Source organism: Epargyreus clarus, unplaced genomic scaffold (assembly GCF_041222505.1).
Source record: "Epargyreus clarus isolate Ecla_fem2 unplaced genomic scaffold, WU_Ecla_fem_2.2 ptg000029l, whole genome shotgun sequence".
NCBI lineage: Eukaryota > Metazoa > Arthropoda > Insecta > Lepidoptera > Hesperiidae > Epargyreus > Epargyreus clarus.
Genome location: NW_027332235.1, coordinates 8429055 through 8441843, shown reverse-complemented (window position 1 = coordinate 8441843; position 12789 = coordinate 8429055). Strand labels below are relative to the sequence as shown.

Here is a 12789-nt window from a genome sequence, read left to right as displayed (position 1 = left end):
TTTTCGATTAATTACAACAGAATAGCTATTGGCTAAAATGCTAACAAAAAGATATGCTTCATGCAGAAAGCTATTTGTAAGAGCAATCATGAGATTTTCAGTTTTCCGGCTATTTTCCTACATCCGGCGCTGTACGTAGCTTCGCAATAAAGGATTCACAGGAACTAAAGTAGTAGGAACATTTAGAATTTCAATTTTATTATCCATCTGTATTCAGCATGGGATTTTAAGCAAAGCGTTTTTTTTATGAATGAACGAGCTTGCAATTACTTTGATGTTAAGTGGTCAATCGCCCATGAACATCTCTACCCTTAGTTTATGTTTTCGCTCATACAGCAACCCCGTGGCCCGTATTGGAACCAAAGTTTCCCTGTATGAGTTTCAAAAACTGGGATTAAAAAGGATAATCATCTAAAATTACGGTTTCACCTAAAGTCGATGGCGTATGCATTGCTGGACATGAATACTACTGAAATTCGATATTTTATATAACACTACATTTTAGTCCTCAGTATAAGTGGTAAGCTTGCCTCATAATACATTTGATATCGAACCCAGAACCCTTAAGGTTGATGCCACGTGTCCTTATCATTGCGCTCTGTACCCTTACCACAAGTTTTCAAAACATCCCACAATTTTACGTTACGTTTACTCAAACCATTATTCTGTTCCGTTTGCTACAGTAGACTGAGTAAACGTAACAATAAGTAAGTGCTAAAGTCTTTTTGTCTGCCTCTCATGTTCGCAAACAAGACAGATAAAACATAAAGCGCCATTTTATCAATTTAGACATTTAATGTTACGTTACTGACACTATAGTTCTGATACAATCCGCTAGGGGCGCTGATTGGAAATTGTATGGGCAAATACGTAAACAGATACCAAAACAGTCATATTTGTCAAAACGTAAAAGCTCATGGTAAGGGTACTGAAGACGTGACCAAAAGTCTGTGTACCTTTTAAATGAGAAAAAGTGCGAAAAATTATGCCTATACGTTTGGTTTTTCATCAATTTTCTAAAAATATTCAGTTTATTTTACAACAAACAAGCCTAAAAACCCATTAAAACACCACCTACATGAAGTTATAAACATTATCAGCGTATAAAAAGCAAGCCTTTTAACGACCATTTTATATGCCATCTCGATGGAATACCTGTACATTGAAATTATGTCTTTCCCTAGCACTGAAAACTCACCCTTAAGCACGCAAAACCGTTAAGGCTTTTTTACGTCAAACATACCCCTAACTATTTTTATTACCCTTTTTAGACGTGCACAGTGAACACGAAAATGTAGGAAGTCGTTACATTTCCCTAGAACCGATAGAACGCACACACACACAAATTGCACCCCGAGGCCCAGACAGACCGGCGAGCCTCCTGCGCGAAAGAGATAGGTATAAAAATGTGTGTGTTAGAGCGAGACACAGGGTGGTATTGACCTTGCGCAGCGTGACGTCAACCGCGGTCCGGGTGCAGCTCTACCCTTCGTCGCGTTGCGCCTGTGTGCGTGAACCAGACCCTGAAACGGCGAAAATCGATGTGTGGGTTCGAACTTCCTCAAGTAGATTGTGCAGGGACGTCTCCCGTTCTGTAATATTTAGACTTGCTCTGTGTTTAGGTTTACGTGCAATACAATATAATATATTTTTTGTTAACTACACAAATTCTTGAAGTACTTTTTATTTTATATTTTAGATGTAACAAAGTATATAAGTAAATATAATTATAAAAAAATAGTACATTTAAAAATCAAAATAGCATTTTTATTTTTATAAAAATAAATACAGGAAATAAGTTTAAAAAAAAAACAAAAATGTTGTTTACTTACTAACTTTTTTTTTAGACATGCTGTTTATAATTACTTAGGAGTGTGTTATATTTTTGTTATTACTAAGTTTCATTGTTTATTCTAAAAAAAATAGGCAACCCTATGTGTGTGTGTGTGCGTGTCTGTTGTAAGTACATGCAACAGGCAAGTTTGTCTGTGGGCGAGTGACATTGATTTCTGGACGCAACAGGCGCCTTGTTTAGGTCGGTATACCAACAATACATAATGTAATTGGGGTTCTTAAGGAGTTCTTAAGCCTTAAGGCTTTGCATACAAAGTGAATATACTCGTAGCGATCTACTATTAGCGGTTAACAGACTTTATGTTTCGATTTTAGAAGTAAATAATTACATAATAAACTTTTGGACTAACAAAAATAAAAGTTAAAAATATGTTTTATTTTTTTATTTTTTATCCTGAATCCCAGTAAAATATATAAAAAGCTATAACAGATATGTATATATGTACATAATACTTGATTTCAATTCAAAATTATTAATTATTATGCTTCAGTAGCTACATAGTATTACGATTAACATAGTGAATCTGGTTTAAAATATTATTATAATATATTTTACGCAATACAATTATGTAAACAACATTTACTAAAAGTTTTCAATTTTTTAACTTGGAAAATTTACATTGTGTATTACTACACAATGTAAATTTTAAATAATTTGTAACTTTAACTTTCTTGGTTGAAAATATTTTAAGGCATGACCGCTGAAGTTTGAAAAAAATTACTTAAAGGCGACAGTGTAACAAGTGTTGCAACTTACGCCATCTAGCGGCACAGTTATGAGGTAGTTATGTTACCGCTTGGAACTACTGTTTTTGCTATAGTTATCCTGTTTTGTATATCATTGCTGGGCGTGAGTTTTTAGTGATGATATGGATATGATATTTCGGATATGGATACAGATATTAAAAATATTGTATGAGTTATATGGTGTTATTCCAGATATTCAAATTCCAGGCATCGTAAAAGTGTAAAATTCAGTTAAGTAATGATTTTTATTTGTAAAGTAACGGCACAGTATCGGCTAGTTGGGGCGAATAGTGTTCATAATAGTGTATCATTTAGACTCCGCCGTTTGACAGATTCGGTTCCGTTTTCGGATATATTTTTATTCCGGATATTCCAAAGTTTCGTTCCACCGTCATTTCCGTATATAATATGTAATATTTACCTATTTTAAGAACGGTAGAGAGGGTGATTATTAATAAAACAAATCATTTGGAGTAATAATTATTTATTGAAACATTATTTACAAAATGCCCTAACTTTAAGGTTACTTAATCAATGAGGAGAAGCATAAAAATCCTGCTTTTACATAAGAAAAGAATTGCTTGGTTTTACATACGATAAGATATAAAAGTTGAGTTCCTATATTTTTTAGATTTAATTAATATAAAAACTTATTTCCACTTCATGATCATAAAAAAAAATTTTTTTTTTAAATTACTTTTTTGTCGAAAACAATCTAAAATTTACTACAAATATTTTTAAAGGATAATATTAGATTACTATTGCGCATATCGATAATTAAAACAAATATAATCTCTTATCTTTATCACTTTTAGAATGCCAATGGACGTATAGATATTAAAATTCATATCACATTACGCAAAATAATATAATATTCTTAAGTATATCCTTAAAATAATTACACCAATTCATAGATTTTATGAATAGAAATCACGATAGATGGCGTGAATTTCAATAACAGCAGGTAAAACATGACGTCATCTTCCAAATCTGTTTTATAACTTAAAAGGCATATTAAGAAATTATTACATAAAATTAAAGTAAATATTACATATCCTATATTACTTGAGGGGTACTTAACACTAAAATATTATTTTAGTTACCTAAAATAAAACGTGCTAGAAATTTTAATGTTTCTTGTATAAAAGTAGAAATTTATGGCATGCTTACGCAAAGGTACTAGAAGTATAAAATATCATGCATCTCTTACACAAATAAAACTGTACCCTTAGTATGAGTTTGTACGTTTTTACAAAAAATACTGTTTTTGTATTTGTTTACATATTTGCTCATATATTTCCAATCAGCGCCCCTAGCGAACTGTATCGGCGAACTAGCGAACTGATTGGAAATGTATGTGAAATACGTAAACAAATACAAAACAGTCATTTTTGTAAAAACGTAAAATCTAAGGTTACAGTTCTCAAATTGAAGAACGACCTACCACCTTAGTGCTGAACAATCAAAAAATACGCATGCATTCACAAAACGTCACAAAATGTAGTTTTGGAGAAAAAGCTTTGAGTTGGCTTTAAGCTTATAAAAAAAGCTCTATACTAGTTATGAATACGGTTGTAAATTAAAATGTTAGTAAATATAACAATTTAGATATTGTACAATGGAATAAAACTCTTACTCAAAAACTTACTTAATTTGTGACTATAACTTAACCATGGGCTTAAATATAAAGTACATTTTGTGATATCTAAGAACATAATTGACTGAACACTGAAGTTAAGACACACACAACCTTGCTTTGCTTTATCTCTAAGATATTAAAATATTACCAAAGTTATGAAAAGTTTTTATATCTATCTCTTCTACCTTTGCATTTGAATAAAAGTGAAATATAGAATTAGCCGTAGTCCATTTTTTTACTAAATAATACATTTAGAATCTATGATAGAATATGTATGTATGAAAGAAAGAATTCAAAAACGATAAAAAGGCTTTACAAAATGTGTGGGTAGATTAAAGTTGCTAGTGGCGCCCTCTACTACTTATATGCTTTGCTACTTTTGTAAAATAAAATAATTCGTCAATTCAATGCATAGAGAATTGATTTTTTTAACACATACAATAGAAACGCAAATCTTGCGGCTGCCTACACGATAACAAAGCATGGATCATCAAAATCTTTAAAGCAAGCATCACATATGGGCTGATCCGTCGAAAGTTCCTCCAGTTTTGAGCAGTCTTCAAGAGCAGGCATCACAGCGAACCAGGCCGACCTCATCACAGTTCATGCACTTGAGAGCCACGAACTCAGCAGTGAAGTGGTTCCGATGGAGACTCTTCTTGGATCCGTTGCAGATCCGACAGGGGAGGAGACGGAAGCCGCCGCAGACTTGGCACGTGTTGCAAGCGTCAGGACTCTGTAATGAGTAAAGGAATGGATCATAAAAAAAATCGTAATAAAATCATGGCTTGATGTTCTACTGGAACTACCTATACAATGGCAAGCGCAAAATTCCTAAAAGTATTTCTAGTGCGCTATGGAATTGTGAACATTTTGTGTCAGTAGATGTTAGAAAATTCTCTTTGTGTAGCACCACTACCATCTCTGTAGCTTTAGAATAAGCGTGTCAAATGTTCTCTGATTTGTCTCTGATGTGTATTCTGATTGAATCATTTAAACGGTATATTATAGAAGATAAACTATTTTAAATCCTAATGTTACCGGAGTAGCGACGCAACTGTGGCAGTTATTGAAACCGGTAAAGTCCTAACCGAGTGTTGTAATCACTAAGCCATGAGATGGAGTGTTAACTGAACTTCAATTTCAGTAACCTTTCAAAATTATCTTTCTCTGAGACCCACTAAATCTGAACCACATTGTCCGTTTTTCAATACAACAATTTACAAAGCTGAATTTCCATTACAGCAAGCGACATTCTATTCCAATTACATGCAAACAGTTTCCGATGGTAATCCAATATTCAGTTGCAATCACAGTGCGGACAGGAGAATTAGCGTATGTTATTGCTTTAACCGTATTATCTAGGCTTCGTGCAATAACTGAGGCTCGTAACGATAATTCCAGGGTAGAATGGACATTCATAAATACAGTATTACTGAGCTTGAAGTCAAATTTGAAGTTATCGAGTTAATGAGTATCGAGGAGTTAATGAGTATTCTAAAGAAATTGAATTGAAAATTCTGTATTCTAAAGAGTAAAATTGAAGTCGTGAAGTGAAATAAAGGGTGAATGATGTCGTATTTGAGAAGAAAAATTAGTCTCAATGAAGGTAACGACCAGCGCAGCGGAATGGTACCATTTCATCTGATGCACAAAAGAACCTGGGTTCAATCCCACCCAGGCAAATTTTAAATGATGATTCCGATATCTATTTTTAAACTACGTGTTTGTTTGTTGTTCTCACATAGCTTGAGCGAGATTTTGCTTAAACTAAATTGTTACAATATTGTAACTTTTTAATGTGCTCATTAATGACGATTACTTAGATATTTCTTCATTGTAACTATGACCAAAAAATAACCACAAAAGCAAAATGATTTGTTTCCATAATCAATAAAAGGTACACGATCAAACAAAATTCCACAATGATTTTCTGAAAATAAAGCGTACGTTTCTCCTCGTTAGTTGGATAATCCTGTTGCGACCAGCGAGCTTATGTCAAAGCGGCTAGTCGGATGAAGGAAATAACATTGTTATAAACGGTTTTGGAGACATTCAATAAAGTTCTCAGAAGCAGTTTATCTGTACTATGAATTTTCATTTTGTGTTGATATCCTATATCTAAGTAATACAAGTTTTAATTCTTATTATTTATGATATAGATAGTACTTGTTTGTACGTGATTTTCTGGAAATAAAGCGTACGTTTCTCTTCGTTAGTTGGATAATCCCGTTGCGACCAACGAGGCTTATGTCAAAGCGGCTAGTCGGATGATAGTCCATTGAAAAGTTACATTTGGGTATGCATTTGTCAGAGGACGCAATTTTATTTTTTTAATGTGTAGGGGGGGTCAGTAGAAGCTTAAGTTCAAGTTTGTGGGGTCGGCACCCTTGTCCCCCGGCCGCCATCTTGGAAAAGGGGGTGCAAAGGGTTTTCGCGCTATATCTCGTAAACTAGTTACCCTACAGAAAATTTAATTGAACATAAAATGTAGCAAATTAAATTTCCTACAATTTTATTTCTATTACTTTTTATCGTCAAGTGACCAACAAAAAAGTTATAAACAAAAATAAATGAAAATTTTGTAACAAATTTCCTTTTGGAGGTTATAACTTTTTTTCAGTTCATTTTGCAACAAAATAACATCACAGCGATTTTGTAGAGGGTTTTTCAACGAACAATTTCCTCTATATAATTGTTTCATTTTATTTATTTATCTAGGTTTTACAGCGCTCCAAACTTGAACGGATTCTCGAATGCTCATAGGGACGCAATAAAAACTAAAAATTAGGCTTACTTTTCTATCTATATTTTTTTTATTCATACAATTTATTATGATCTTAACATTCCTATGCTATTATTAAACTATGTTTGACCCTTTTACCCACCACCTATGAGGTAATCCACGGGCAATTTCTAGACAAAATAATGTTATTTATTATTATATATTGAAAAATGTCTATCAGTTATTATTTTTTCATTCTCTTCGATGGTCCAGGCTGCGAGAAAAAATCTGAATCAGTATCCGAGGTGAATTTTTGTAGTATAATGGGAGTTGGTATTGGCGTCATTGTCGGTAATTCATCTTCTAATTCATTTTCTTCAAGTAATGTTGATATGTCCACGATGTTGCTGCAGCTTTCACCACCACAATGGAGGCAAACTGGTGAACATTTAAGGCCTGCTTTTCGGCAACCGCACGCACTTCCACAATTTCCTTTGCATCTGCAAAAGATTAATTTCATAAGCTCGGGGGGTGCTGGAGGCTTGGAAGCTTGGATTGGCATCCAAAATTTTCCATGCTTTTTCCAGCCCCATTCTTCTGGATCACAATATTTACCGAGCCATAACTGAATCTGGTGATACACTCGGAAACTGTGGAAACGGGCTGCATCTTGTGTTGGAGGAAGTGAAGAGAGATTAAATGCATTTTTTGTCACTGTCTTAGCAAATCGTTTGTATCGCAGAGTGTCTAGAGTATCGTCTTTATTTCCGCCATATAAAGAGACGAAAAAACGTTCGCCAACAACACTGAGTAACGATGACTCGACTTTCTCACTCATAAATAATTTAGTTGCACTTGCTTCCATTATACTACAAAAATTCACCTCGGATACTGATTCAGATTTTTTCTCGCAGCCTGGACCATCGAAGAGAATGAAAAAATAATAACTGATAGACATTTTTCAATATATAATAATAAATAACATTATTTTGTCTAGAAATTGCCCGTGGATTACCTCATAGGTGGTGGGTAAAAGGGTCAAACATAGTTTAATAATAGCATAGGAATGTTAAGATCATAATAAATTGTATGAATAAAAAAAATATAGATAGAAAAGTAAGCCTAATTTTTAGTTTTTATTGCGTCCCTATGAGCATTCGAGAATCCGTTCAAGTTTGGAGCGCTGTAAAACCTAGATAAATAAATAAAATGAAACAATTATATAGAGGAAATTGTTCGTTGAAAAACCCTCTACAAAATCGCTGTGATGTTATTTTGTTGCAAAATGAACTGAAAAAAAGTTATAACCTCCAAAAGGAAATTTGTTACAAAATTTTCATTTGTTTTTGTTTATAACTTTTTTGTTGGTCACTTGACGATAAAAAGTAATAGAAATAAAATTGTAGGAAATTTAATTTGCTACATTTTATGTTCAATTAAATTTTCTGTAGGGTAACTAGTTTACGAGATACAGCGCGAAAACCCTTTGCACCCCCTTTTCCAAGATGGCGGCCGGGGGACAAGGGTGCCGACCCCACAAACTTGAACTTAAGCTTCTACTGACCCCCCCTACACATTAAAAAAATAAAATTGCGTCCTCTGACAAATGCACACTAAGGCCTAAAAAATGTAACATTTCAATGGACTATGAAGGTAATAACATTGTTATAAACGGTTTTGGAAACATTCAATAAAGTTCTCAGAAGCAGTTTATCTGTAGTATGAATTTGCGTTTTCTGTTAGTATCCTTGTTATATTTAACATATTATCTAGCAAATATTTTCTTTAGCTAAGAATAAAAATATTGTTATGAAACCGCGGATTGAGACTGTTATTTTCAGTCACGCGTGTTTATGTCTGGACGCGCGTCTATTCACTCGCTACGGGCCACAAATAGGTTATGGAGATGTGACAATTTTGATATACTTGGATTTATTTATAATAGTGTTGTTCCTACAACTGAATGAAAATGAAGTTTTGTAAATAAAAAATAGATGCTTGAACAAAAATAAACATTTTCATTCCAAATAATGTCAAAAAATCGTTTTGTAACTTATGAATTCATCAATATTCACTCGTTTCATTAGTCTGACATTATTTTATTAATATTAAGTAATCTAATGAATGATCATTCACTGATTGTGTAGTAGTTGAAACTCTACCTTTCGATCCTAGGTTCGAAACCCAGTCCCTGTAGTTCCGGGACTAGAATAGGGCTACGGTATCTGGGGTTGCGGGCGGCAAGAGTGGGAGCTCGAACCGTCCAGTAAGCGACCCCGGGAAGGACGGCGGTATGAGTATATGTGGTCGCATACCGTCGTAATCGCCAGATGTTGCGCACATCCCACATAACCCGGCGTCGCTCCCACATCATCGGGTACCTTTTGGAGGTTTCCCCCCCGAAAAGAAAAAACTCTAATTTTTCAAATTTAGAAATTACTTATCAATCGCTTTGACGGTGAAACAAAACAACATAAGGAAACCTACATACCTGAAAGCTATAAAAAATTCTCAAAAGTGTATGAAATGCAATTCGTACCTTTCATATTTATGAAGAAATTATAATATTTTATACATAGCGGTACTATATTTGTTTAAGACAAGTGTGAAAACACATTATTCTGATCAACATACTTACATCATATGTAAGGTTAATGCACGTAAAGTTTTGCTAACTCGCTTAAACTTAGTACAACACTAAGCTATACAAATATCTGTTTTAACTAAACACGATTTAGCGAGCACGTTAGCGATCCCGTAATCCCTAGTAGGGAGAGAATGTCACGGATCTATACGGTTTTTATTGGAATTAAAAGCGAATGCTTTTATAGGACTCTGATGCTTTGTGCAATCTATTCTACGCTGTGTTGATATGTATGAGTTATCTATTTTTATGTGGAAGAAATTTCCTTTTGAGATTTTCTTCCAAACTGTGAACACTCCAAAAATTATCAAAATAAAACAGTTTGCTGGCAATGCATTGGTAGTGACTATTTATTAATCTGTGGCATTTGTCATATATAGTTTAATATGGTTATAACGGCGTCATGCTGCCTAGTCTCCGCTTAACAAAATAAGCAATACTCCAAAAAAAGTATATTGCATATTTCTGACCATATTTTATACTAGCTTCCCTAGCTTTTATACTAGCTTATTTTATACCCGGCAATCTTTGTACCGCCTCAAAATCTATTAATTAAATATATTTCATATAAAATATAGCCTATGTTACTCGTGGATAATATAGATTTTGAAAGGTGAAAGAATTTTGAATGAATCAGTCCAGTAATTTTTGAGCCTATTCATTACAACCAAACAAACAAACAAAGTTTTCCTGTTTATAAAATTAGTGTAGATTAGATAAAAATAGTTTTTTTTCAAATTAAAATCAAATTTACTTGTGAAATGCATAATATACATATTTTATCAATACAATACTATGCATTTTGTCATCACTGACATTAATTTAAATTATTAATTAATTAATTAATAACCAAAGTAACCTTTTCTAAAATAATAAATATTTTGTACTTTTTGTGTTGTAATATTTTGTATTTAAATAATAATAATTAATACTATATTATTACTACTATTATTACTATATTATTACTATAGTATTACCATAGTATTAATTATTATTATTCAAATATCATAATTCATAGAATTCAATAGATAATGTCAGGATTTTACGCCATTTATACAATAAGATTTGATTTATACAATGTGATAAAACTTAATATAACCGAATAAATATTAATCATTTCATGTCAAGAAATGATTAATATTTTTACCAGGTACAACAAGATATAGTATAGCATGTATTCGTCTTCTATATATCAATATACATTCTCGAAACATAACCCTGGTGTTTACTGTCAGCAGAATTGTGGACAATATTTCACACATTTCGGAAACATTCCCTACCCTTATCAATTTAGTCCCTTCAAATTGACATTATCTATGTCGCACCCCTCCAAACAATTTAGATTCAAACCACTGGCATTACAATTGTATCTTACGTTAAACCATACATCATCGGTATTGGACCTCTACTGTTTTGTATAAAGTGGGTACATTATAGTAAGTCTGCGATTATGATGTTTTAAAGGCTTATCTTTACGCCTGTTTTTCTGAGAAAGTCCATTCTTTGGAATTATTTGTTTTGAAGGTATCGAGAAACCTTATAAAGAATCTTAATGCCTTTGAATTATATGCAATGTTCAGAAGGATGAGAAAAAATTATCATTCTGAACAACATACAAGTGAATATGGAGTTAGATACCTTTTTTTTTTTTTTTTTTTTTTTTCTCGAGGGGGAAACCTTCAAAAGGTACCCGACGACGTGGGAGCGACGCCGGGTTATGTGGGATTTTTACCGCACTAAAACCCCCCCGGTGGCCGTCCTCAACGCTTGTTGGAGAACTCCGGGATCTCCGACGGAACACAACCGGAGCCCTCCAAGCGCGATGCCCCGATCGGGCTCTACCCTGGAGGAGCAGTTTTCGCTCCTCCCACACCATGTAGTGTTTACGACGGTATGCGACCACACATACCGCCGTCCTTCCCGGGGTCGCTAGCTGGACGGTTCGAGCTCCCACTCTTGCCGCCCGCAACCCCGGAAGCCCCCTTTTAGTCGCCTCCTACGACAGGCAGGGGATACCGTAGCCCTATTCTAGTCCCGGAACTACAGGGACAGGAGTTAGATACCTACCCTTCCTTATTGGAGATGAAAATCGTACAAACTTTCTACGATGTCATCCCTTTTTTTTTTTTTTGTAAAATGAGACTTGTACAATGTACAAGCTTTGAATTAAATCCTCCCCATTTTGAAAGAAGATTTAAATGAGGATCATTGCCTTCAATTCCAACTTAATATTTACTCATTCAATCAACAATTCCTCCACACAAGTATTACATTTCATAGCTAAAATAATACCAAACAAGGTAATCAATTGAACATAACACTCCACACAACGTAACATAACGCTAGCAACATACATCCGTTGCTGCAAGCGTAACGGAAGTGAGCCTTCCTGTTTGTTGGTAACATGTCATGTAGTCGCAATGGTGTGAATTGGTTGATGGCGATTGTTTAAATTGTATTTAATTGTTATGATAAAAATATAAACGTAATTTAGTGATTGGCTCGGAAAATAATATTAGTAAGAATTTTGAAAATAAGGTTGGTTGCTAACTAAATATATTAGGAACTTCTGTATCATGTGTGTGGATAAATAAACAAAACTGTTGGACACGTTCTTTTACGAAACAGAAGGAGGTTCTAGACAAGTCTCAGATAATATGTCTTTTAAGTAGGACACATCAGTGCAAATATTGAAGAAAATTAATCGTTCTAATTTAGAAACGTTTATTTTATCTAGGCTGTAGACATATTTAGTTGCCCGTCTAAGGGTCGTAACACACGAACCCAAGTAACCTTGTCTAAAATAATTATCACATACCAATACTCATCACGACTACATTTTTAACGGAAAATTTACTAAGCTGTAATCGAGCGGATGTAGAGCGGAGCTTTTCAAACTCGAACCTCTTTTACTTGAAAGCTTTCATTCCTTTGCATTGTATACGATGTTTTTCGACTGCTCTTCTGAGGTATTCCATTCGAATATTTATAAAGTGAACAATTTCTTTTGTGTTCTTTGCATACGTTAATATGTGCTATACATAATAATTCGTACAATAAGAAAAAAGGAAACGTGATCACACACATATTCAAAAAACGTAAAGAAAAATCTTAACAATGTTATTAGAATCACTCATACATAAATTGATTTGTATGGCGTAGTGGTCAACATATCGACCT

At 33.7% G+C, this 12789-nt stretch overlaps 1 protein-coding gene across 1 annotated transcript in view; it reads right to left on the bottom strand.

Annotated features, from left to right (window-relative positions):
• Positions 1-4608: 4608 nt before the first annotated feature.
• The window catches only part of LOC140754597 (glutaredoxin domain-containing cysteine-rich protein CG31559), a 104454-nt gene continuing 96273 nt past the window's right edge, over positions 4609-12789 (bottom strand). The window contains exon 5 of the mRNA XM_073089641.1: positions 4609-4976. Within this exon, the coding sequence (XP_072945742.1) occupies positions 4800-4976 (177 nt within the window). The 3' untranslated portion in view covers positions 4609-4799. The remainder of the gene's footprint in view (positions 4977-12789) is intronic.